Source organism: Littorina saxatilis, linkage group LG17, assembly GCF_037325665.1.
Source record: "Littorina saxatilis isolate snail1 linkage group LG17, US_GU_Lsax_2.0, whole genome shotgun sequence".
In the NCBI taxonomy this organism is placed as follows: Eukaryota; Metazoa; Mollusca; class Gastropoda; order Littorinimorpha; family Littorinidae; genus Littorina; species Littorina saxatilis.
The window spans coordinates 64494261-64517104 of record NC_090261.1 but is presented as its reverse complement, the minus strand read 5'-3'; the positions used below and the strand labels follow the sequence as shown (position 1 = coordinate 64517104).

At 42.6% G+C, this 22844-nt stretch overlaps 1 protein-coding gene across 2 annotated transcripts in view; it reads right to left on the bottom strand.

The window, feature by feature from the left end:
* LOC138952140 (ATP-dependent RNA helicase TDRD9-like) overlaps window positions 1–22844 on the bottom strand; it is a 92327-nt gene that overhangs the window by 13369 nt on the left and 56114 nt on the right. For both annotated transcript variants that reach the window (XM_070323735.1, XM_070323736.1), the window contains exons 24-31: window positions 21168–21248; window positions 14169–14288; window positions 13366–13471; window positions 10825–10926; window positions 9125–9271; window positions 8001–8090; window positions 847–969; window positions 237–371 (exon numbers count right to left, since the gene is read on the bottom strand). In XM_070323735.1, coding sequence (XP_070179836.1) covers window positions 237–371; window positions 847–969; window positions 8001–8090; window positions 9125–9271; window positions 10825–10926; window positions 13366–13471; window positions 14169–14288; window positions 21168–21248 — 904 coding nt within the window. The remainder of the gene's footprint in view (window positions 1–236; window positions 372–846; window positions 970–8000; window positions 8091–9124; window positions 9272–10824; window positions 10927–13365; window positions 13472–14168; window positions 14289–21167; window positions 21249–22844) is intronic.

Here is a 22844-nt window from a genome sequence, read left to right as displayed (position 1 = left end):
CCCTGTAAACCCCTAGTATCGAGCCAACGCGCACCCTCTACTTTGGGTCAAACACTGTGCATAGTACCTTGTAATGGATGGCAGGAGAAAAATGATTTGTTCTGATTGTTTGTGAAATTCCTCACGCAATACTGACATAGAATTCCGATGCACATCCGACGTGAAATGGACAACATTAACTGAACCGAAAGCTGTAATTATTCCAGCGTGACAGAAAGACAGCAGCAGACTCTGACCTTGGAGAGGAAGGACTCCTCGGCCTTGTCGGCCAGCTTGAGGTGGATCAGCTGCTCGCTGATGGACACCTCAGCGCCGCCTGGTGTCGACTGCACCAGCTCCACTCGCACCACGTCACGCACCACTGAGAACACCTTCACACACATCATGCCTGGCTTGTGTACAAAGTCTCGCAAGATCAAACACCTTATAGTTGTATTGGCGAATAATTATAACCAAATCACAAAAAGCATAACAAAAATTAAAATAAAAAAGAAAACGAATTTTAGCATTTTAGACCAATATTTTAACAGTTCTCGTGTAAGCAAATTATGGATAGAGAGACTATAATTCAATTGACTTTTATTTTGCCGAGGACATTTTTTTTTCTTGCGGAATTTTTTTTATTTTTGCTGAAACGTAATTTCCTTTGACAATTCCCATGCCTGATCAATGACGAACTCTGAAGCGCCCAAACCACTGAACTTGTGAGCACGGTTCCAATAGAGACTGGTGCTGATGAGACGGGGAGCGGCACTGATCTTCACCAGAAAGACCTTGCCCATAGCGCTAGATCTTAGGTTGGCACCAAAAGAGACTGGCGATGACCAGACAGAGCACATGACGTACCTGAGCTAAGAAGACCTTGCCCATGACCAGTGAGCTGAAGACAGTGTTGGCCTCCTTGGTCCAGTTGCCGTCCGGACACTTGACGCTGGACGGCCGGATCTCCGTCAGCTCACACTCAAAGGCCTAGCAACACACAATTCATGTTATGGTCAGACCTCAGTCAGCTCACACTCAAAGGCCTAGCAACACACAATTCATGTTACGGTCAGACCTCAGTCAGCTCACACTCAAAGGCCTAGCAACACACAACACTGTGTTCTGTTTGAGGTACTCTCTGCCAGGCTGCCACCAGCTAAAAATAACCGGCAGTACCACTCTCCTCCTGCCAATTTACCCTTTCCTTCCTCCAACCCCTTCCGCCCACATTGGCGCCTGAAATATATAGGGCCAGACCTGCACTCTTCTTTGTCTGCAGCTGGCGTGCGTGTGGCCCCAGCTCTCTGTTATGCTGTGTTGATAAAGATGCCGCGAGCAGAGAGATAGCAGTCGTTCTGAGTGTGTGGTGGCCACAGAGATATTGCGTATTTCGGAACTGATGTTTTTAGTGTGTTTAGTTGTAGTTATTGCAATGCATGCCACAATTCACAAGACAGAAGAAAGGATACATGAGAGAATTAGAAAAAGTGTGTTCCCCCCCCCCCCCCCCCCCCCCCCAAGTATATAATTATGCGACTCTTTGCACTCTGAAAAAAAATGTGCATGCTGCATTTAATGAAACACCTTGAAACAACGCAGTAAACAAAACATCCTAAATGTGCCACAATAAAAGAACACAAAATAATGAAAGATAAAGACAAAGGTAATCCCCAAGTACATAATACATATATACAACACTTTACGAAATATATACAAACAGTATTATGCCAAGGACTACTAGTAGAAGTCATTGATGGTGCGCATGTAAAATTTGTTTTGCGTTTATATAAGTATATAATTCAAAATAGTGTAGATAATGTCAGTAACATATAAGAAAGAAAACTGTTCATGTTACAGTGTTAGCTGCATGTGAATAAAACAAAAAAGCTTACCTCACGGCCCTCCTATACAAGTCTCACAAACTTGTATATATATAATATACCACAGGAGAAAAAAAAACGTAGCTCGCGCGCGCTCACCCAAATCCGCGCGAAGTGCCACATGATATTATACCCCGACAACACATAGGCGGATAATACATGTATGTCAATAGTATGAAACAAAACATGCCACAATTTTCAAGACAGAAGAAAGGGTAAATGAGAGAATTAGAAAAAGTGTTTGCTCCTCAAGTATATAATTATGCCACTCTTTACACTCTGAAAAACATGTGCATGTTGCATTTAAAGAAACAGGAACGGCACAGTATGTAAGACGGCAGAAGACAACACAGTAAACAAAACATCCTAAATGTGCCACAAAAAAAGAACACTAATTAATGTCGTATTTAAAAACATATTATAGGCATGCGTATGGTGCGCATGTGAAATTTGTTTTGCGTTTATATAATTCAAAATAGTGCAATTAATGCCTGTAATATAAAAGAAAGAAAAAACGGTCTTTCAATACATGTTCATGCAAATTGTTAGCTGCATGTGAAGAAAACAAAAAGCCTACCTGACCCTGCAACTGTTGGTCAGTAATCCAATAGCAGCACACAAGTCGATTTGAAAGTTTTTCAACACAGTTTTTCACTCGTATTGTTCTCACAAACTTGTATATATACCACAGGAAAGAAAACTCGTCGATCCGACGACAATTTAACGTTTGTTTCATTATCGCAAACAAAACAGAACAGACAAAACGAAACAAAACAACACAACAACAGTTGGGGTTGTTATTTCTCTGAGATGCTGAAGAAAAAAAAGATGACGTGCATTGTAATGGAATAGAGTGGGTGTAATTTCAAACTAAACGGTTCAAATGTGAGTGTAAACACACTCTTTACGCGGGATCACATTCCCTCACTACTTCCACTTTGGAGTTGTATTGTGTCCACATCACTTTTGTTTGTTCAATGTTACTATGCATTGCTTTTGAGAATCCTTGAGGTGGAATGTTAGGGTTTTTTTGTTGGCTGAGACGAACAGCGCATGTTGCACACAATGTACTTGAGAAAGTGGTGCCATTAGCTTCTTCAGAAACTTGAATACCGTGAAACTGAAACAACCCTGATGCATAGTTTTTGCAATGCCTAATGGTATGATGTTTGTCCTTCGCTGCCTTTGATCTTCTGCCACAAATTCTGCACATAGCATTTAGCCTAAATATGTGGAGATCTTCTGTATGTTGCACTGCCGCCATTCTTAACTGAGACACCTTAAATCAATAAATAGAGTGACTACAAATTGAAAGAAATTGATAACAATAAACAATCAAAACCATATACACTGATACAGACAGGCAAGAACATAAGCACAATTACAGTCACAACATTAAGTCAGGAATAAACACGTCACAAAAAAAAAGGGGGGGGGGACGCAAAACAAGCAATACAAAAAACAGAACAGATGAAATGCACTAGAGTCGAGTGCCTGTTCCAAACGGTGCATGCACTGATTAGGCGCGTGGATTAACGAATCAAAACTGCTCTAAACTCAAACACAAAAACAGCCTCAAAAACTTATTCTCACTCTATGACACAGTTTAGACTAAGTACTTACTGACGGCAACATCAGAAACACAGTCGGTCGTTGGTATAAACATTGAGCGTGGTTACAAAATGGTATACAATGCGCACGTTTTGATACAACAAAGAACGACCTGCCGGTAGATTCGATAGCAGTATTACTTCAACATCAAACAAACCGAATCCTATCAGGAACTCTAGTTTGCACATACACAAAGCCTGAATATCCGAGTAACAATATACACAAGATGACGGTAATCCAACGTTCAAGTCACGCAAACCAGTCCATTTCATACCAAGAAACACGTATTTTGTCACACGCTGTGCACTTCCAGAGTACAATGAAAAGGGCTTTGAGGCGCGCTCGGCTGGCATTTCCCCCGCGAAACTAAAGTGGGTCACCGCCAGCGCTATTTATGGCCTGCTTGCTCCAAGCTGCCTGGCCGCTCAAATAGCATTTTCGCGGCAGCAGTGAAATAGTGTGACAATTCATGTTACGGTCAGACCTCAGTCAGCTCACACTCAAAGGCCTAGCAACACACAATTCATGTTACGGTCAGACCTCGGTCAGCTCACACTCAAAGGCCTGGCAACACACAATTCATGTTACGGTCAGACCTCAGTCAGCTCACACTCAAAGGCCTAGCAACACACAATTCATGTTACGGTGAGACCTCGGTCAGCTCACACTCAAAGGCCTGGCAACACACAATTCATGTTACGGTCAGACCTCTGTCAGCTCACACTCAAAGGCCTAGCAACACACAATTCATGTTACGGTCAGACCTCAGTCAGCTCACACTCAAAGGCCTGGCAACACACAATTCATGTTACGGTCAGACCTCAGTCAGCTCACACTCAAAGGCCTAGCAACACACAATTCATGTTACGGTGAGACCTCAGTCAGCTCACACTCAAAGGCCTAGCAACACACAATTCAAAAATTTTAGTAATAAATTTTCATTTGATTAATATACTTACCCAACTCACATATAGCAATTAACTCTAGTTCAGTGCTGGTAACGCTGTACGCATCCCCTTGGTAACAAGGGAAGCCCCTCTAAAAAAAAGAGTGACCAATCCCATAAGGCCATATTAATACATACTTCCGACTTCCGTATGCGCGCGCATACGCCGCCATATGCATCATTCCAAACGAAGCCCAACTCACTCCCTTTTTTAGAAATCCACCCCCCACAGCGGGGAGGCGGGAGGGAATAAACGATGTGAGTTGGGTAAGTATATTAATCAAATGAAAATTTATTACTAAAATTTTTGATTAAATTACATATCTTACCCAACTCACATATAGCAGATTGCTACTATAGGTGGAGGGCACTTAACCCAACCAGGAATTGAGAATCTGTCCTGCCGCTAACAGAGCAGGTAACCCAGAAACACATCCTATCTCAATGCACAGGCATCTCTGAGATAAACATCGATGAAAAACCTTACAATAAAGCCAGCAAGCCGACTCAAGAACTCAGTTCTGCCAGGAGACCAAATCGAAGAACAGCTAGAGTGGAAGCCCAATTTCTTGCCTCGTGAGGCCTAGCTGTAGTAAAGGGCAAAACTGCCCTGACTACTCTCGAGATATCTTTAAAACGCACCATATCGAGTGAGATAAAAAGAAGTTTCTGAGATTCCGATCTAGTGTGCAGAGTCCTTAACAGAAAACTGTAGAGGGCTCTAACCGTACAAAAATGTACAACCGAATCTCCAAGAGCCATAAAAATGCTCAAGAAAGGAAAATTAAGTCCAAGCTGTCCGAAGGGGGAGGACTGACTGACTGCCCCCCCCCCCCCCCCCCCCCCCATCTACTGCCACCACTTGAAGGCATACCTGAACACTGTGGCAGTCCATCTAGGTAAGGTTGACCTCAACAAGTCATTACCTCTACCAAAGTTGATAGACATTCTTTCCTTCTTTATATAAATTAATCTGTGTTTAACGTCGTATCTAACCGTTCAAGGTTAGAGGGCGACGAAGCAGAAAGATAAGAACAAGAGCCCTTAGATTTAATGATCTCAAACAATCCGTGCGAGTCAGAAAAAATCTTCAAAATTCGAAAAGATCAAATGGCTAAATATGGCTCTAGGGGAGCCAAAATAGTGATTTAAGATTTGAACGGTGAATCAAAGTTGGTTACTCCAGATTTCGCTTATATGCCAGAAATCCCAAACGAAACCTAAGTGCCATAGATCAGTCTTTCTCCGAAATGCTGTCTATAGCAAAATTAGCAGAAAAAACCCTTACTCCCACTTCTCACAAAAGCTACCAGAGTAAGCATGGCCGCTTTCCGTGTTGATCAGCAAGGCTAGTTATGTAAAAGAGTCAAAGAATCCAATCCCAAAAACCCTAAAACTAGGAGCAAAGTCCAAGAAAGGACTGAAGATCAGCTTTCAGCAAGCCTAATGTAGGCCCTCTTAAACTTGCTGGTTAAAAGCCACCAAGAGAAAAATTTGCACCGAGCTGTCTCAGTGAAACTGATATCACATAAAGTCTTAAACAAAGACGTGGGAGAAAAAGAACGGAAAGCCAGAATAGGTGGCTCGCCACCTTCATTGTACAGAGAGAAGAGGAGTTCTATCCGTTAAAACATAAGCCATCTGTTCCAAGCCAGACAACAAGACGAGTACCTGTCCAGAGTTGACGGGCAGAAGAGCCCGAGCAACTCAAAAATATCCTTACAGTAGACACCCGTGAGAAACGAGTGTGAGCAAAACCGGAGCCCTCTTGCCAGCCTTACGAGGTCTGGCAACCCAGAATGAACGGGCCCATACTGTGCGACCGGCAGGCCGCTCAAAGTAAAAACAAGTGTATAAATTTCCATGCCCGGCAACCAGGCGACGAACATAAGCAAAAGGCGATAGTACCAAAAGGCAAAAACTCATATTAGAAATTTCTCCCGTTCCCCCGAAGGAACAAAAACACGTGGTCAAAAAGAGTCGGCTCCAAGTGGCCATCTGGCCGACAGACTAAGAGAGTCCGCCAAGTCATAGAGACTCTCATGAGGGTACTTCGCTGCTAAAAAGATCTCGTGATGGTAAAACCACCAAAACCTCTCATGTTCCGTGAGGAAGCGATAGGGAGTGAGAGACCCCCTTTTCTTGATGAGAAAAGCCCCCTGTGGAGTTGTCTGCTTGAAACAACACATGTTCCAACCCTTTGTTCTATTGCTTAACGCCCAACAGACCACAAAGGGTCCTATCAAAGCTGAGAAGCCTTAGACATCTAATGTGTTCCAGCCCTGCACTCCCAGTTACACCTGGAGTAAAGGACTTCTATAAAGGGCCGCTTGCACAATCTCCTCCAAGAGATCCAAAACGGCTCAACAAACGTTTGACTTAGAAAAAAGATCAGAACCCTGAAGCTCTGAAAAACCAAACGAACCCTGAAAGAGAACCAAAAGGGAGGCACCCGTGTCTCCCCCCACAAAGAGGAAAACCTAATCCCCCCCAGCCGCTGTGTTAAACACAAAGGCGAAAGAAGAGTGATGCCGAGAACTAACTTCCAGTTGACATAACTGCCACAAGTCAGTCAGCTCACACTCAAAGGCCTAGCAACACACAATTCATGTTACGGTCAGACCTCAGTCAGCTCACACTCAAAGGCCTAGCAACACACAATTCATGTTACGGTCAGACCTCAGTCAGCTCACACTCAAAGGCCTAGCAACACACAATTCATGTTACGGTCAGACCTCAGTCAGCTCACACTCAAAGGCCTAGCAACACACAATTCATGTTACGGTCAGACCTCAGTCAGCTCACACTCAAAGGCCTGGCAACACACAATTCATGTTACGGTCAGACCTCTGTCAGCTCACTGGCAACACAGAATGCAGGTTAAGGAGGGATTGTCACTCTACGACCATCAGCTAAGCATTGGGGTAAAAGTGGCTACACACACACACACACACACAAAATGCATGTTAAGGAGTGATGGTCACTCTACAATCAATTGCTTAGCATTTGGAGAAAAGTGGCTGTCAGTCAAAATGCCTGCTCGCACACACACACACACACACCACACACACACTCACACACACACACACACTCACTCACACACACACACACTCACACACACACACACACACTCACACTCACACACACACACACACAGGTATCAGGTTAATGAAATCTGATCATACCAAGGCTGCCTCAATAGCAAGTAACAGTTACAATGCATCAGGATATCGATGGCAGCTGAACACATTGTGGTTTGCTCAAATGATTCACAAGTCCCCAGCCCTTTGGGACACCAGCATCATACCGTTTTCTTTGTTCAGGCCAGCATTTTCTTCTGCTGCACTGCCAGGCTGAACGATTGCTGTGATTATTTCACCTTGAATGAGAATGTTTGACAAGGCAAATGGAGCGTGGTGGTGAATGGGCATTATTTCACCTTGAATGAGAATGTTTGACAAGGCAAATGGAGCGTGGTGGTGAATGGGCATTATTTCACCTTGAATGAGAATGTTTGACAAGGCAAATGGAGCGTGGTGGTGTATGGGCAGAGTGAGAGAAATGTTTGAACATAACAATACCTGCAGGGGAATGGTGACTGCCTGAGGGGGCAAAGCCTTCAGTCTTTCCACGGGCACTGCCTCACGGTTGCCGTAGTCCACAAACAGCACCTGAAGTCATACGCACAAAACACAAGGTATGAAAAAAACAATTCAAGAAAAAAATTAAACAAGAAGGGCAAAGCCCATACGACTCACATGCTTGACCTCGACCTTTAGGGTAACGAAACCTAGCAATGACATCATACACTAAGAACTGCTTTACACATTTTTCCTACCAAAATACATGTGACCTTGACCCAAGGTCAAGGTCATCCAAGGTCATGCAACACAAAGCTGTTAATTCAAGACATAGGAAGTACAATGGTGCTTATTGGCTCTTTCTACCATGAGATATGGTCACTTTTAGTGGTTCACTACCTTATTTTGGTCACATTTCATAAGGGTCAAAGTGACCTTGACCTTGATCATATGTGACCAAATGTGTCTCATGATGAAAGCATAACATGTGCCCCACATAATTTTTAAGTTTGAAACAGTTATCTTCCATAGTTCAGGGTCAAGGTCACTTCAAAATATGTATACAATCCAACTTTGAAGAGCTCCTGTGACCTTGACCTTGAAGCAAGGTAAACCAAACTGGTATCAAAAGATGGGGCTTACTTTGCCCTATATATCATATGTAGGTGAGGTATTCAATCTAAAAAACTTCAGAGAAAATGGGAAAAATATGAAAAATAGCTGTTTTTTAGGCAACATTTATGGCCCCTGCGACCTTGACCTTGAAGCAAGGTCAAGATGCTATGTATGTTTTTTGGGGCCTTGTCATCATACACCATCTTGCCAAATTTGGTACTGATAGACTGAATAGTGTCCAAGAAATATCCAACGTTAATGTTTTCCGGACGGACGGACGGACGGACGGACGGACGACTTGGGTGAGTACATAGACTCACTTTTGCTTCGCATGTGAGTCAAAAATTACAAAATAAAAAACAGGAACCAAACCAAAAAATCAACAACCAACCAACCGAAAAAGCAACATACATGTACTAACTGACTGACCGACCAATGCAAAAACTGTTATGGACGTTTCATCAAACTGCTGGAGAACCTAGATGTGAGCAGTATCCCTGCACACCCACCTTGGCAACGCGCACGGTCCTGGGGGCACCCCTGATGAGAAAGTTCTGCATCTCCAGCTTCTCAACGCGGGCACGGTAGAACGACTCCTTCTCGTCAAAGTAGGGGGCAGCACACATCATGCCCACGTAGGGCTTCATCATCAGGGTCTGAAACAACACGGCATTCTCTCATGAAACACTGTGCAAGTTCTGTGAAGCTTTTCTGTTTTAATCTTAAAGAAATGAGGCAGAGTGCTCAGATAAGGATGACAGTGGCGTGTTCATTTCAATGCTTGTTATTCTCTCAGGTGCCTGGTTCCGCATAACTCTCACCTACTCCATTACACATGTCGTATGCATTGCCAGCGCTTACCTCCCTTTCTTTATCAAAGCTTTTCTGTTTTATCAAGGAGGGACTGGAGTCCTTGTTTTAATGGAGAGATTTTACATGACAAGTGTTGAAACCTAGCCTACAGTAAATAGCTGCCTTATTACAGCTGATGTGAAATTGATACACAAGTATCCTCTACAAGTTTTTTTTTGCAGCAACCAACTATTCTTCAAGTGACCATAGACCAAATAGCCTGGACCGCCAACTCGTCACATGACCCTTCGAGGTTACGACGCTCGACTTTCAGGGGCGCTTAGCGTCCGGTTTGAAAGGCCAGCGATTCGAAGACAGTGAAAAGAAAGCACGCTCCAGTTATTTGTGACAATGGGAGGTGACAATGAACTGGATTTTCCAAAACTCCAAACTAAACTTAACAAAACTCATCGAAAAACATGTTCCATATGCACTTTAGCTGAGTTTATTTTAGCATTTTCAGAACTTACCTCGGCAACTTCGTCCATGTTTACAATCGACACCAGATATAACATCCCCCTGATTTCTGAAAGGCCATGTAAGCGTAGGTTCCTAAATGCTAGAGGCCGCTACCTCGTAATAGAGAGAAAGAGCGGAGAGAGAGCTAGTTGGCGGTCCAGGATGAAGTGGCGTACCTAAGACTGTACTTTCTGTCCCTTAACCGGAAATAATGGTGGCAGGTTAAGACGATGACTAAACGGTTGAAACATTGCGCTGACACATAACTGCGTTCATTCAGTCTAGGACTCAGATGCCATTAGTTTCCACTCTAGACATTCAGCTACTAAAGACTTCTGTCTGTAAAGTGTGTGTGTGATGGTGTCAAGTGTGTCTGATGGTGTCAAGTGTGTGTGTGTGTGATGGTGTCAAGTGTGTGTGTGATGGTGTCAAGTGTGTGTGTGATGGTGTCAAGTGTGTGTGTGATGGTGTCAAGTGTGTGTGTGATGGTGTCAAGTGTGTGTGTGATGGTGTCAAGTGTGTGTGTGATGGTGTCAAGTGTGTGTGTGATGGTGTCAAGTGTGTGTGTGATGGTGTCAAGTGTGTGTGATGGTGTCAAGTGTGTTTGTGATGGTGTCAAGTGTGTGTGTGATGGTGTCAAGTGTGTGTGTGATGGTGTCAAGTGTGTGTGTGATGGTGTCAAGTGTTTGTGTGATGGTGTCAAGTGTGTGTGTGTGATGGTGTCAAGTGTGTGTGTGATGGTGTCAAGTGTGTGTGATGGTGTCAAGTGTGTGTGTGATGGTGTCAAGTGTGTGTGTGATGGTGTCAAGTGTGTGTGATGGTGTCAAGTGTGTGTGATGGTGTAAACTGTGTGTGTGATGGAGTAATGTGCGAGGGGTCAAGGGGTGGGGTAACGTACGGCCAGTTTGCTGACGGGGTTAAGCATGGTGGTCAGGAGAACCATGTTGCAGTGTGTCCGCTGGTCTCGTGTCTGGGCGTAGAAGTGACCGCAGTTCACCACCTGAAATCATAGTAACAACAACAACAATCAGAACAATCAGCAAGTGGCCGTCTGTCCAATGGTCAAGTTAACGAGGCAGGACACACTTGGTGAGAAACACTTTTCAAAATCATCTCTCATTTGATTGGTATCTGATAAAGATGTATCCAAACTCCCCAAACCCATTCTCCGATGTCTTCTTCCTGATTGTGAATGAACACAGAGGTACAGTTGCACAGGAAAACAGAAACATAATGTTAGCAGAGAGTGAACAAGAGGAAGAAGGCAAGAGAGAATAACGCAGCCAATCAGCACAATCATTCTGACAAGTCATCACACACAGTATGTCCTATCATTATGATAAGTCGTCACACACAGTATGTCCTATCATTATGACAAGTCGGCACACACAGTATGTCCTATCATTATGACAAGTCGTCACACACAGTATGTCCTATCATTATGACAAGTCGTCACACACAGTAGGTCCCATCATTATGACAAGTTGTCACACACAGTATGTCCTATCATTATGACAAATCGTCACATACAGTATGTCCCATCATTATGACAAGTCAAGTCACACACAGTATGTCCTATCATTATGACAAGTCATCACACACAGTATGTCCCGTTATTATGACAAGTCGTCACACACAGTATGTCCTATCATTATGACAAGTCGTCACACACAGTATGTCCTATCATTATGACAAGTCGTCACACACAGTATGTCCTATCATTATGACAAGTCGTCACACACAGTATGGCCTATCATTTTGACAAGTCGTCACACACAGTATGTCCTATCATTATGACAAGTCGTCACACACAGTATGTCCCGTCATTATGACAAGTCGTCACACACAGTATGTCATATCATTATGACAAGTCGTCACACACAGTATGTCCCGTCATTATGACAAGTCGTCACACACAGTATGTCCCGTCATTATGACAAGTCGTCACACACAGTATGTCCTATCATTATGACAAGTCGTCACACACAGTATGTCCCGTCATTATGACAAGTCGTCACACACAGTATGTCCTATCATTATGACAAGTCGTCACACACAGTATGTCCCGTCATTATGACAAGTTGTCACACACAGTATGTCCCGTCATTATGACAAGTCGTCACACACAGTATGTCCTATCATTATGACAAGTCGTCACACACAGTATGTCCCGTCATTATGACAAGTCGTCACACACAGTATGTCCTATCATTATGACAAGTCGTCACACACAGTATGTCCCGTCATTATGACAAGTCGTCACACACAGTATGTCCTATCATTATGACAAGTCGTCACACACAGTATGTCCTATCATTATGACAAGTTGTCACACACAGTAGGTCCCATCATTATGACAAGTCAAGTCACACACAGTATGTCCTATCATTATGACAAATCGTCACATACAGTATGTCCCATCATTATGACAAGTCAAGTCACACACAGTATGTCCTATCATTATGACAAGTTGTCACACACAGTATGTCCTATCATTATGACAAGTCGTCACATACAGTATGTCCCATCATTATGACAAGTCAAGTCACACACAGTATGTCCTATCATTATGACAAGCTGTCACACACAATATGTCCTATCATTATGACAAGTCAAGTCACACACAGTATGTCCTATCATTATGACAAGTCGTCACACACAGTATGTCCTATCATTATGACAAGTCGTCACACACAGTATGTCCTATCATTATGACAAGTCGTCACACACAGTATGTCCTATCATTATGACAAGTCGTCACACACAGTATGTCCTATCATTATGACAAGTCAAGTCACACACAGTATGTCCTATCATTATGACAAGTCGTCACACACAGTATGTCCTATCATTATGACAAGTCGTCACACACAGTATGTCCTATCATTATGACAAGTCGTCACACACAGTATGTCCTATCATTATGACAAGTCAAGTCACACACAGTATGTCCTATCATTATGACAAGTCGTCACACACAGTATGTCCTATCATTATGACAAGTCGTCACACACAGTATGGCCCATCATTGTCCCATGTTTGATTCCAGCCCTAACAATGGAGACACACTAGGTCCAACTTCCCAATGGTCCTGTGTGGGCTCAACTTGTGTAGAGTCGCAGCGACACAACAAATAAATAGATCTGAAGCGAAGATAGAGGATAATGTCAAATGCCATCCAACACCAGGTTGTGACACAAAGAAAGGGTAAGGAAGCAAAGCAAGACAGACAGGTAGCACTGACCTCTGTCACCAGGTTGTGACACAAAGAAAGTGTGAATTTCTCTATGAGATAATAAAGTATTCTTATTCTTCTTATTCTTAAAAAGAAAGGGTAACGAAGCAAGGCGAGACAGACAGGTAGCACTGACCTCTGTCACCAGGTTGTGACACAAAGAAAGGGTAAGGAAGCAAGGCGAGACAGACAGGTAGCACTGACCTCTGTGATGAGAACCTGCACAACGCTCTGGGAGGGGTCAGGCAGGGCAACGGTCACATGTGTGCTGGGACTGCTGGCCTGGGGCGATGATTCTGCTCCTGATACCCTGCACAGTCAGGATCAAACATTGGGTGCTTCACGCGGACACACTCTACACAGCCAATGTTTTGTGAATGTTAAGACTTCTTCACTCAAAACCTAACACAGAGACAAGCGCACACAGACAGACACAGTGATAATATAATCATAGCTTTCTTGTTTGACAAAGCTTCCAGCATCCTGTGTTTTCTCGGCCTTGAGAGTTATTAAGGTGACACCCTGCAAACACAGTGTCTGCAATCATTGAGAATTTTGTTTCACTCTGAAATTAACTTAATGTATTCTGCCACGTGGAAACTTTATTGGAAAGGTTTTTTAAGTAGTAAATAAGATCCTTAAGAGTATAAAACCCTCTTTCTAAGAGGAAACTACACACATCTACCCACACCCCCACACACGTTCTTCATCCTTCGTTTTCCAAGATGACCAGACTCATGGTTTGCATGGATGTCTGGTCTGATGGGTCGAGAGGTGTCCGATGAACACATGCAGCATACACAGGAACAACACAGGTACAACACAGGAACGAACACAGATACAACACAGGAGTACAAGTTGTGGCGGTTACCTGTTGGTGCGGAGGTGGGCGATGAACCATCTAACAAACACAGGTACAACACAAGAGTAAAACAACAACTACTTGTGGAATAAAAAAACAAGAAAGGTGTGTTGTTGGAACATTGACTACAACTTGTGGAGGTTACCTGTTTGTGCGGAGGAATCCCTGAGAGGCGACCTGTTCGTGCGCGTCCTGCAGGAGTTTCATCATGTCCTGCGTGGCCTGCTTGTCGTACACCTCCAGGCTCAGCGGGATGCGCAGGTGTCTGAAACACATTTGGTCCTTCTTATTACAGTCAGTGTCTGAAACACATTTGGTCCTTCTAACTACAGTCAGTGTCTGAAACACATTTGGTCCTTCTTACTACAGTCAGTGTCTGAAACACATTTGGTCCTTCTTATTACAGTCAGTGTCTGAAACACATTTGGTCCTTCTTATTACAGTCAGTGTCTGAAACACATTTGGTCCTTCTTATTACAGTCAGTGTCTGAAACACATTTGGTCCTTCTTACTACAGTCAGTGTCTGAAACACATTTGGTCCTTCTTACTACAGTCAGTGTCTGAAACACATTTGGTCCTTCTTACTACAGTCAGTGTCTGAAACACATTTGGTCCTTCTTACTACAGTCAGTGTCTGAAACACATTTGGTCCTTCTTATTACAGTCAGTGTCTGAAACACATTTGGTCCTTCTTATTACAGTCAGTGTCTGAAACACATTTGGTCCTTCATATTACAGTCTGTGTCTGAAACACATTTGGTCCTTCTTACTACAGTCAGTGTCTAAAACACATTTGGTCCTTCTTACTACAGTCAGTGTCTGAAACACATTTGATCCTTCTTACTACAGTCAGTGTCTGAAACACATTTGGTCCTTCTTACTACAGTCAGTGTCTGAAACACATTTGGTCCTTCTTACTACAGTCAGTGTCTAAAACACATTTGGTCCTTCTTATTACAGTCAGTGTCTAAAACACATTTGGTCCTTCTTACTACAGTCAGTGTCTGAAACACATTTGGTCCTTCTTATTACAGTCAGTGTCTGAAACACATTTGGTCCTTCTTATTACAGTCAGTGTCTAAAACACATTTGGTCCTTCTTACTACAGTCAGTGTCTGAAACACATTTGATCCTTCTTACTACAGTCAGTGTCTGAAACACATTTGGTCCTTCTTACTACAGTCAGTGTCTGAAACACATTTGGTCCTTCTTATTACAGTCAGTGTCTGAAACATATTTGGTCCTTCTTACTACAGTCAGTGTCTGAAACACATTTGGTCCTTCTTACTACAGTCAGTGTCTGAAACACATTTGGTCCTTCTTATTACAGTCAGGGTCTGAAACACATTTGGTCCTTCTTACTAGTCAGTGTCTGAAATACATTTGGTCCTTCTTACTACAGTCAGTGTCTGAAACACATTTGGTCCTTCTTACTACAGTCAGTGTCTGAAACACATTTGGTCCTTCTTATTACAGTCAGTGTCTGAAACACATTTGGTCCTTCTTATTACAGTCAGTGTCTGAAACACATTTGGTCCTTCTTACTACAGTCAGTGTCTAAAACACATTTGGTCCTTCTTACTACAGTCAGTGTCTGAAACACATTTGGTCCTTCTTACTACAGTCAGTGTCTGAAACACATTTGGTCCTTCTTACTACAGTCAGTGTCTAAAACACATTTGGTCCTTCTTATTACAGTCAGTGTCTAAAACACATTTGGTCCTTCTTACTACAGTCAGTGTCTGAAACACATTTGGTCCTTCTTATTACAGTCAGTGTCTGAAACACATTTGGTCCTTCTTATTACAGTCAGTGTCTAAAACACATTTGGTCCTTCTTACTACAGTCAGTGTCTGAAACACATTTGGTCCTTCTTACTACAGTCAGTGTCTGAAACACATTTGGTCCTTCTTACTACAGTCAGTGTCTGAAACACATTTGGTCCTTCTTACTACAGTCAGTGTCTGAAACACATTTGGTCCTTCTTATTACAGTCAGTGTCTCAAACACATTTGGTCCTTCTTACTACAGTCAGTGTCTGAAACACATTTGGTCCTTCTTATTACAGTCAGTGTCTGAAACACATTTGGTCCTTCTTACTACAGTCAGTGTCTGAAACACATTTGGTCCTTCTTATTACAGTCAGTGTCTGAAACACATTTGGTCCTTCTTACTACAGTCAGTGTCTAAAACACATTTGGTCCTTCTTACTACAGTCAGTGTCTAAAACACATTTGGTTCTTCTTACTACAGTCAGTGTCTGAAACACATTTGGTCCTTCTTATTACAGTCAGTGTCTAAAACACATTTGGTCCTTCTTACTACAGTCAGTGTCTGAAACACATTTGGTCCTTCTTACTACAGTCAGTGTCTGAAACACATTTGGTCCTTCTTATTACAGTCAGTGTCTGAAACACATTTGGTCCTTCTTACTACAGTCAGTGTCTGAAACACATTTGGTCCTTCTTACTACAGTCAGTGTCTGAAACACATTTGGTCCTTCTTACTACAGTCAGTGTCTGAAACACATTTGGTCCTTCTTACTACAGTCAGTGTCTGAAACACATTTGGTCCTTCTTACTACAGTCAGTGTCTGAAACACATTTGGTCCTTCTTACTACAGTCAGTGTCTGAAACACATTTGGTCCTTCTTAGTGTCTAAAACACATTTGGTCCTTCTTACTACAGTCAGTGTCTAAAACACATTTGGTCCTTCTTACTACAGTCAGTGTCTGAAACACATTTGGTCCTTCTTATTGCAGTCAGTGTCTGAAACACATTTGGTCCTTCTTACTACAGTCAGTGTCTGAAACACATTTGGTCCTTCTTATTACAGTCAGTGTCTGAAATACATTTGGTCCTTCTTATTGCAGTCAGTGTCTGAAACACATTTGGTCCTTCTTATTACAGTCAGTGTCTAAAACACATTTGGTCCTTCTTATTACAGTCAGTGTCTAAAACACATTTGGTCCTTCTTACTACAGTCAGTGTCTAAAACACATTTGGTTCTTCTTACTACAGTCAGTGTCTAAAACACATTTGGTCCTTCTTACTACAGTCAGTGTCTGAAACACATTTGGTCCTTCTTATTACAGTCAGTGTCTGAAACACATTTGGTCCTTCTTATTACAGTCAGTGTCTGAAACACATTTGGTCCTTCTTATTACAGTCAGTGTCTGAAACACATTTGGTCCTTCTTACTACAGTCAGTGTCTGAAACACATTTGGTCCTTCTTACTACAGTCAGTGTCTGAAACACATTTGGTCCTTCTTACTACAGTCAGTGTCTGAAACACATTTGGTCCTTCTTACTACAGTCAGTGTCTGAAACACATTTGGTCCTTCTTATTACAGTCAGTGTCTGAAACACATTTGGTCCTTCTTATTACAGTCAGTGTCTGAAACACATTTGGTCCTTCATATTACAGTCTGTGTCTGAAACACATTTGGTCCTTCTTACTACAGTCAGTGTCTAAAACACATTTGGTCCTTCTTACTACAGTCAGTGTCTGAAACACATTTGGTCCTTCTTACTACAGTCAGTGTCTGAAACACATTTGGTCCTTCTTACTACAGTCAGTGTCTGAAACACATTTGGTCCTTCTTACTACAGTCAGTGTCTAAAACACATTTGGTCCTTCTTATTACAGTCAGTGTCTAAAACACATTTGGTCCTTCTTACTACAGTCAGTGTCTGAAACACATTTGGTCCTTCTTATTACAGTCAGTGTCTGAAACACATTTGGTCCTTCTTATTACAGTCAGTGTCTAAAACACATTTGGTCCTTCTTACTACAGTCAGTGTCTGAAACACATTTGATCCTTCTTACTACAGTCAGTGTCTGAAACACATTTGGTCCTTCTTACAACAGTCAGTGTCTGAAACACATTTGGTCCTTCTTATTACAGTCAGTGTCTGAAACATATTTGGTCCTTCTTACTACAGTCAGTGTCTGAAACACATTTGGTCCTTCTTACTACAGTCAGTGTCTGAAACACATTTGGTCCTTCTTATTACAGTCAGGGTCTGAAACACATTTGGTCCTTCTTACTAGTCAGTGTCTGAAATACATTTGGTCCTTCTTACTACAGTCAGTGTCTGAAACACATTTGGTCCTTCTTACTACAGTCAGTGTCTGAAACACATTTGGTCCTTCTTATTACAGTCAGTGTCTGAAACACATTTGGTCCTTCTTATTACAGTCAGTGTCTGAAACACATTTGGTCCTTCTTACTACAGTCAGTGTCTAAAACACATTTGGTCCTTCTTACTACAGTCAGTGTCTGAAACACATTTGGTCCTTCTTACTACAGTCAGTGTCTGAAACACATTTGGTCCTTCTTACTACAGTCAGTGTCTAAAACACATTTGGTCCTTCTTATTACAGTCAGTGTCTAAAACACATTTGGTCCTTCTTACTACAGTCAGTGTCTGAAACAGATTTGGTCCTTCTTATTACAGTCAGTGTCTGAAACACATTTGGTCCTTCTTATTACAGTCAGTGTCTAAAACACATTTGGTCCTTCATACTACAGTCAGTGTCTGAAACACATTTGGTCCTTCTTACTACAGTCAGTGTCTGAAACACATTTGGTCCTTCTTACTACAGTCAGTGTCTGAAACACATTTGGTCCTTCTTACTACAGTCAGTGTCTGAAACACATTTGGTCCTTCTTATTACAGTCAGTGTCTCAAACACATTTGGTCCTTCTTACTACAGTCAGTGTCTGAAACACATTTGGTCCTTCTTATTACAGTCAGTGTCTGAAACACATTTGGTCCTTCTTACTACAGTCAGTGTCTGAAACACATTTGGTCCTTCTTATTACAGTCAGTGTCTGAAACACATTTGGTCCTTCTTACTACAGTCAGTGTCTAAAACACATTTGGTCCTTCTTACTACAGTCAGTGTCTAAAACACATTTGGTTCTTCTTACTACAGTCAGTGTCTGAAACACATTTGGTCCTTTTTATTACAGTCAGTGTCTAAAACACATTTGGTCCTTCTTACTACAGTCAGTGTCTGAAACACATTTGGTCCTTCTTACTACAGTCAGTGTCTGAAACACATTTGGTCCTTCTTATTACAGTCAGTGTCTGAAACACATTTGGTCCTTCTTACTACAGTCAGTGTCTGAAACACATTTGGTCCTTCTTACTACAGTCAGTGTCTGAAACACATTTGGTCCTTCTTACTACAGTCAGTGTCTGAAACACATTTGGTCCTTCTTACTACAGTCAGTGTCTGAAACACATTTGGTCCTTCTTACTACAGTCAGTGTCTGAAACACATTTGGTCCTTCTTACTACAGTCAGTGTCTGAAACACATTTGGTCCTTCTTACTACAGTCAGTGTCTAAAACACATTTGGTCCTTCTTACTACAGTCAGTGTCTAAAACACATTTGGTCCTTCTTACTACAGTCAGTGTCTGAAACACATTTGGTCCTTCTTATTGCAGTCAGTGTCTGAAACACATTTGGTCCTTCTTATTACAGTCAGTGTCTGAAACACATTTGGTCCTTCTTATTACAGTCAGTGTCTGAAACACATTTGGTCCTTCTTATTGCAGTCAGTGTCTGAAACACATTTGGTCCTTCTTATTGCAGTCAGTGTCTGAAACACATTTGGTCCTTCTTATTACAGTCAGTGTCTAAAACACATTTGGTCCTTCTTACTACAGTCAGTGTCTAAAACACATTTGGTCCTTCTTACTACAGTCAGTGTCTAAAACACATTTGGTCCTTCTTACTACAGTCAGTGTCTGAAACACATTTGGTCCTTCTTATTACAGTCAGTGTCTGAAACACATTTGGTCCTTCTTATTACAGTCAGTGTCTGAAACACATTTGGTCCTTCTTATTACAGTCAGTGTCTGAAACACATTTGGTCCTTCTTATTACAGTCAGTGTCTGAAACACATTTGGTCCTTCTTACTACAGTCAGTGTCTGAAACACATTTGGTCCTTCTTATTAGTCAGTGTCTGAAACACATTTGGTCCTTCTTACTACAGTCAAACCTCCATTAAAGACCCTGTTTTCTTAACATGTTCTGTTCATAACCTCTGTAAATGTACTTCCATTTTAAGACTCCCTTCCATTTAAGACTCCAAGACTCCCTTCCATTTAAGACTCCCTTCCATTTAAGACGTGATTTTCTCAGATTTGCTTAGGTCTTAAAGAGGGTTCCACTGTACTTTCTTAACCCCCTGCTGGGACATTCCGGTCACTTCCTCGCACTGGAAAAGTAGCAGCAACAAGAGTGGCGCTACCCAGGTGTGAGTATAATTACCTACCCAGGTGTCAGTATAATTACCTACCCAGGTGTCAGTATAATTACCTACCCAGGTGTCAGTATAATTACCTACCCAGGTGTCAGTATAATTACCTACCCAGGTGTCAGTATAATTACCTACCCAGGTGTCAGTATAATTACCTACCCAGGTGTGAGTATAATTACCTACCCAGGTGTGAGTATAATTACCTACCCAGGTGTGAGTATAATTACCTACCCAGGTGTGAGTATAATTACCTACCCAGGTGTGAGTATAATTACCTACCCAGGAGTGAGTATAATTACCTACCCAGGTGTGAGTATGATTGCGTGTAATCAGCCACCTGCATGTCTTGCACAATGAACGAGGTCTTTTATGAGCCACCGTGGCTATGTGGGGTTGGAACATAGATATCGTCTCTGAGTCTGCACATAAAGATGACCCGTGTCTATCCCTCATACTACCTTCATCCACACGGACTTTTAGGGAACATAATATTGTGCTTGAAAACACAACTTACCTGCATCCACACAGACTTTTAGGGAACATTATATTGTGCTTGAAAACAACTTGGGAGGGGGGAGGGGAACTACACTAGCTGGATAGCCGTGCATGGAACCAGAATTCAGGGAACAAATTAAAACATGAATGTAAACAGAATTGTGCAATGCCTCACTAACAATATCTTACTTCTCAGAATGCAGTGTGAACAAGGACAATACGAAAAAAAAAACCAAAAAAAAACCCTTACCTTCCTTGATGTAACCTTAAGTTAATGTAAACATATGCATAAAATATTCTCATCATATTTGAACAGAAAGTTGTATAACAAAATCTTTAGCCTAAAGAGAGAGTAAAAGACTGTCACCTGATTTTGACGGCGTAACAAACGGAGGGATTGACAGTGTGAGCAGTGTCTCTGTCTGTCCTGGGGAACTGGATGAAGGCCCTGAACAACAAGGAAAACAATGGGGAACACATGTCAATATATTGGGCATTTACCACACGGCTGTTCCTAGCTTGTTTTTTAGTGTGAGTTAAAAATAGCCCAGCAGAGAGAATAGTTTGGCTACCAACAGCTGCAGCCAGTGCATAGCACTGAGAGAGCTACCAACAGCTGCAGCCAGTGCATAGCACTGAGAGAGCTACCAACAGCTGCAGCCAGTGCATAGCACTGAGAGAGCTACCAACAGCTGCAGCCAGTGCATAGCACTGAGAGAGCTACCAACAGCTGCAGCCAGTGCATAGCACTGAGAGAGCTACCAACAGCTGCAGCCAGTGCATAGCACTGAGAGAGCTACCAACAGCTGCAGCCAGTGCATAGCACTGAGAGAGCTACCAACAGCTGCAGCCAGTGCATAGCACTGAGAGAGCTACCAACAGCTGCAGCCAGTGCATAGCACTGAGAGAGCTACCAACAGCTGCAGCCAGTGCATAGCACTGAGAGAGCTACCAACAGCTGCAGCCAGTGCATAGCACTGAGAGAGCTACCAACAGCCAGTGCATAGCACTGAGAGAGCTACCAACAGCTGCAGCCAGTGCATAGCACTGAGAGAGCTACCAACAGCTGCAGCCAGTGCATAGCACTGAGAGAGCTACCAACAGCTGCAGCCAGTGCATAGCACTGAGAGAGCTACCAACAGCTGCAGCCAGTGCATAGCACTGAGAGAGCTACCAACAGCTGCAGCCGGTGCATAGCACTGAAAGAGCTACCAACAGCTGCAGCCAGTGCATAGCACTGAGAGAGCTACCAACAGCTGCAGCCAGTGCATAGCACTGAGAGAGCTACCAACAGCTGCAGCCAGTGCATAGCACTGAGAGAGCTACCAACAGCTGCAGCCAGTGCATAGCACAGAGAGAGCTACCAACAGCTGCAGCCAGTGCATAGCACCGAGAGAGCTACCAACAGCTGCAGCCAGTGCATAGCACCGAGAGAGCTACCAACAGCTGCAGCCAGTGCATAGCACCGAGAGAGCTACCAACAGCTGCAGCCAGTGCATAGCACTGAGAGAGCTACCAACAGCTGCAGCCAGTGCATAGCACTGAGAGAGCTACCAACAGCTGCAGCCAGTGCATAGCACTGAGAGAGCTACTAGCTGCTGTGTTATCTCTGCTGTGGGAAGAAGATGGGTGCTAAAAATAGCCCGCAGCGAAAGTAGCAGAAAGGAAGCCCTGTGAACAGCCGTGACCCCTGACCCCTGATCTTCCGGTTATACATACCCTTCAATGACCTTTTTTCTTCAATGCATGTATCCTTTAATAGTCTCTACAATAGACAGCATTTTTTTTTTTTTTTTTTTTTTTTTTTTTTTTTGCCAAGCACATCATTGTGGGGCTTTTAATGAATAACATGCATCCGTCCACTCACAATATATTTTCTTTCATCCTTCAACATTTACCACTCAAAAAGTATATAGTATCAAAATTAATGAAAAACTTTTTTCTTACTTGTACCCTTAGACAATTTTCCTTGGTTGCCCCAAGATTGTGTTACTATTTGCTTAGACCATAGCTTTTTTTTCTTTTTTTTTCTGTTGAAATATGT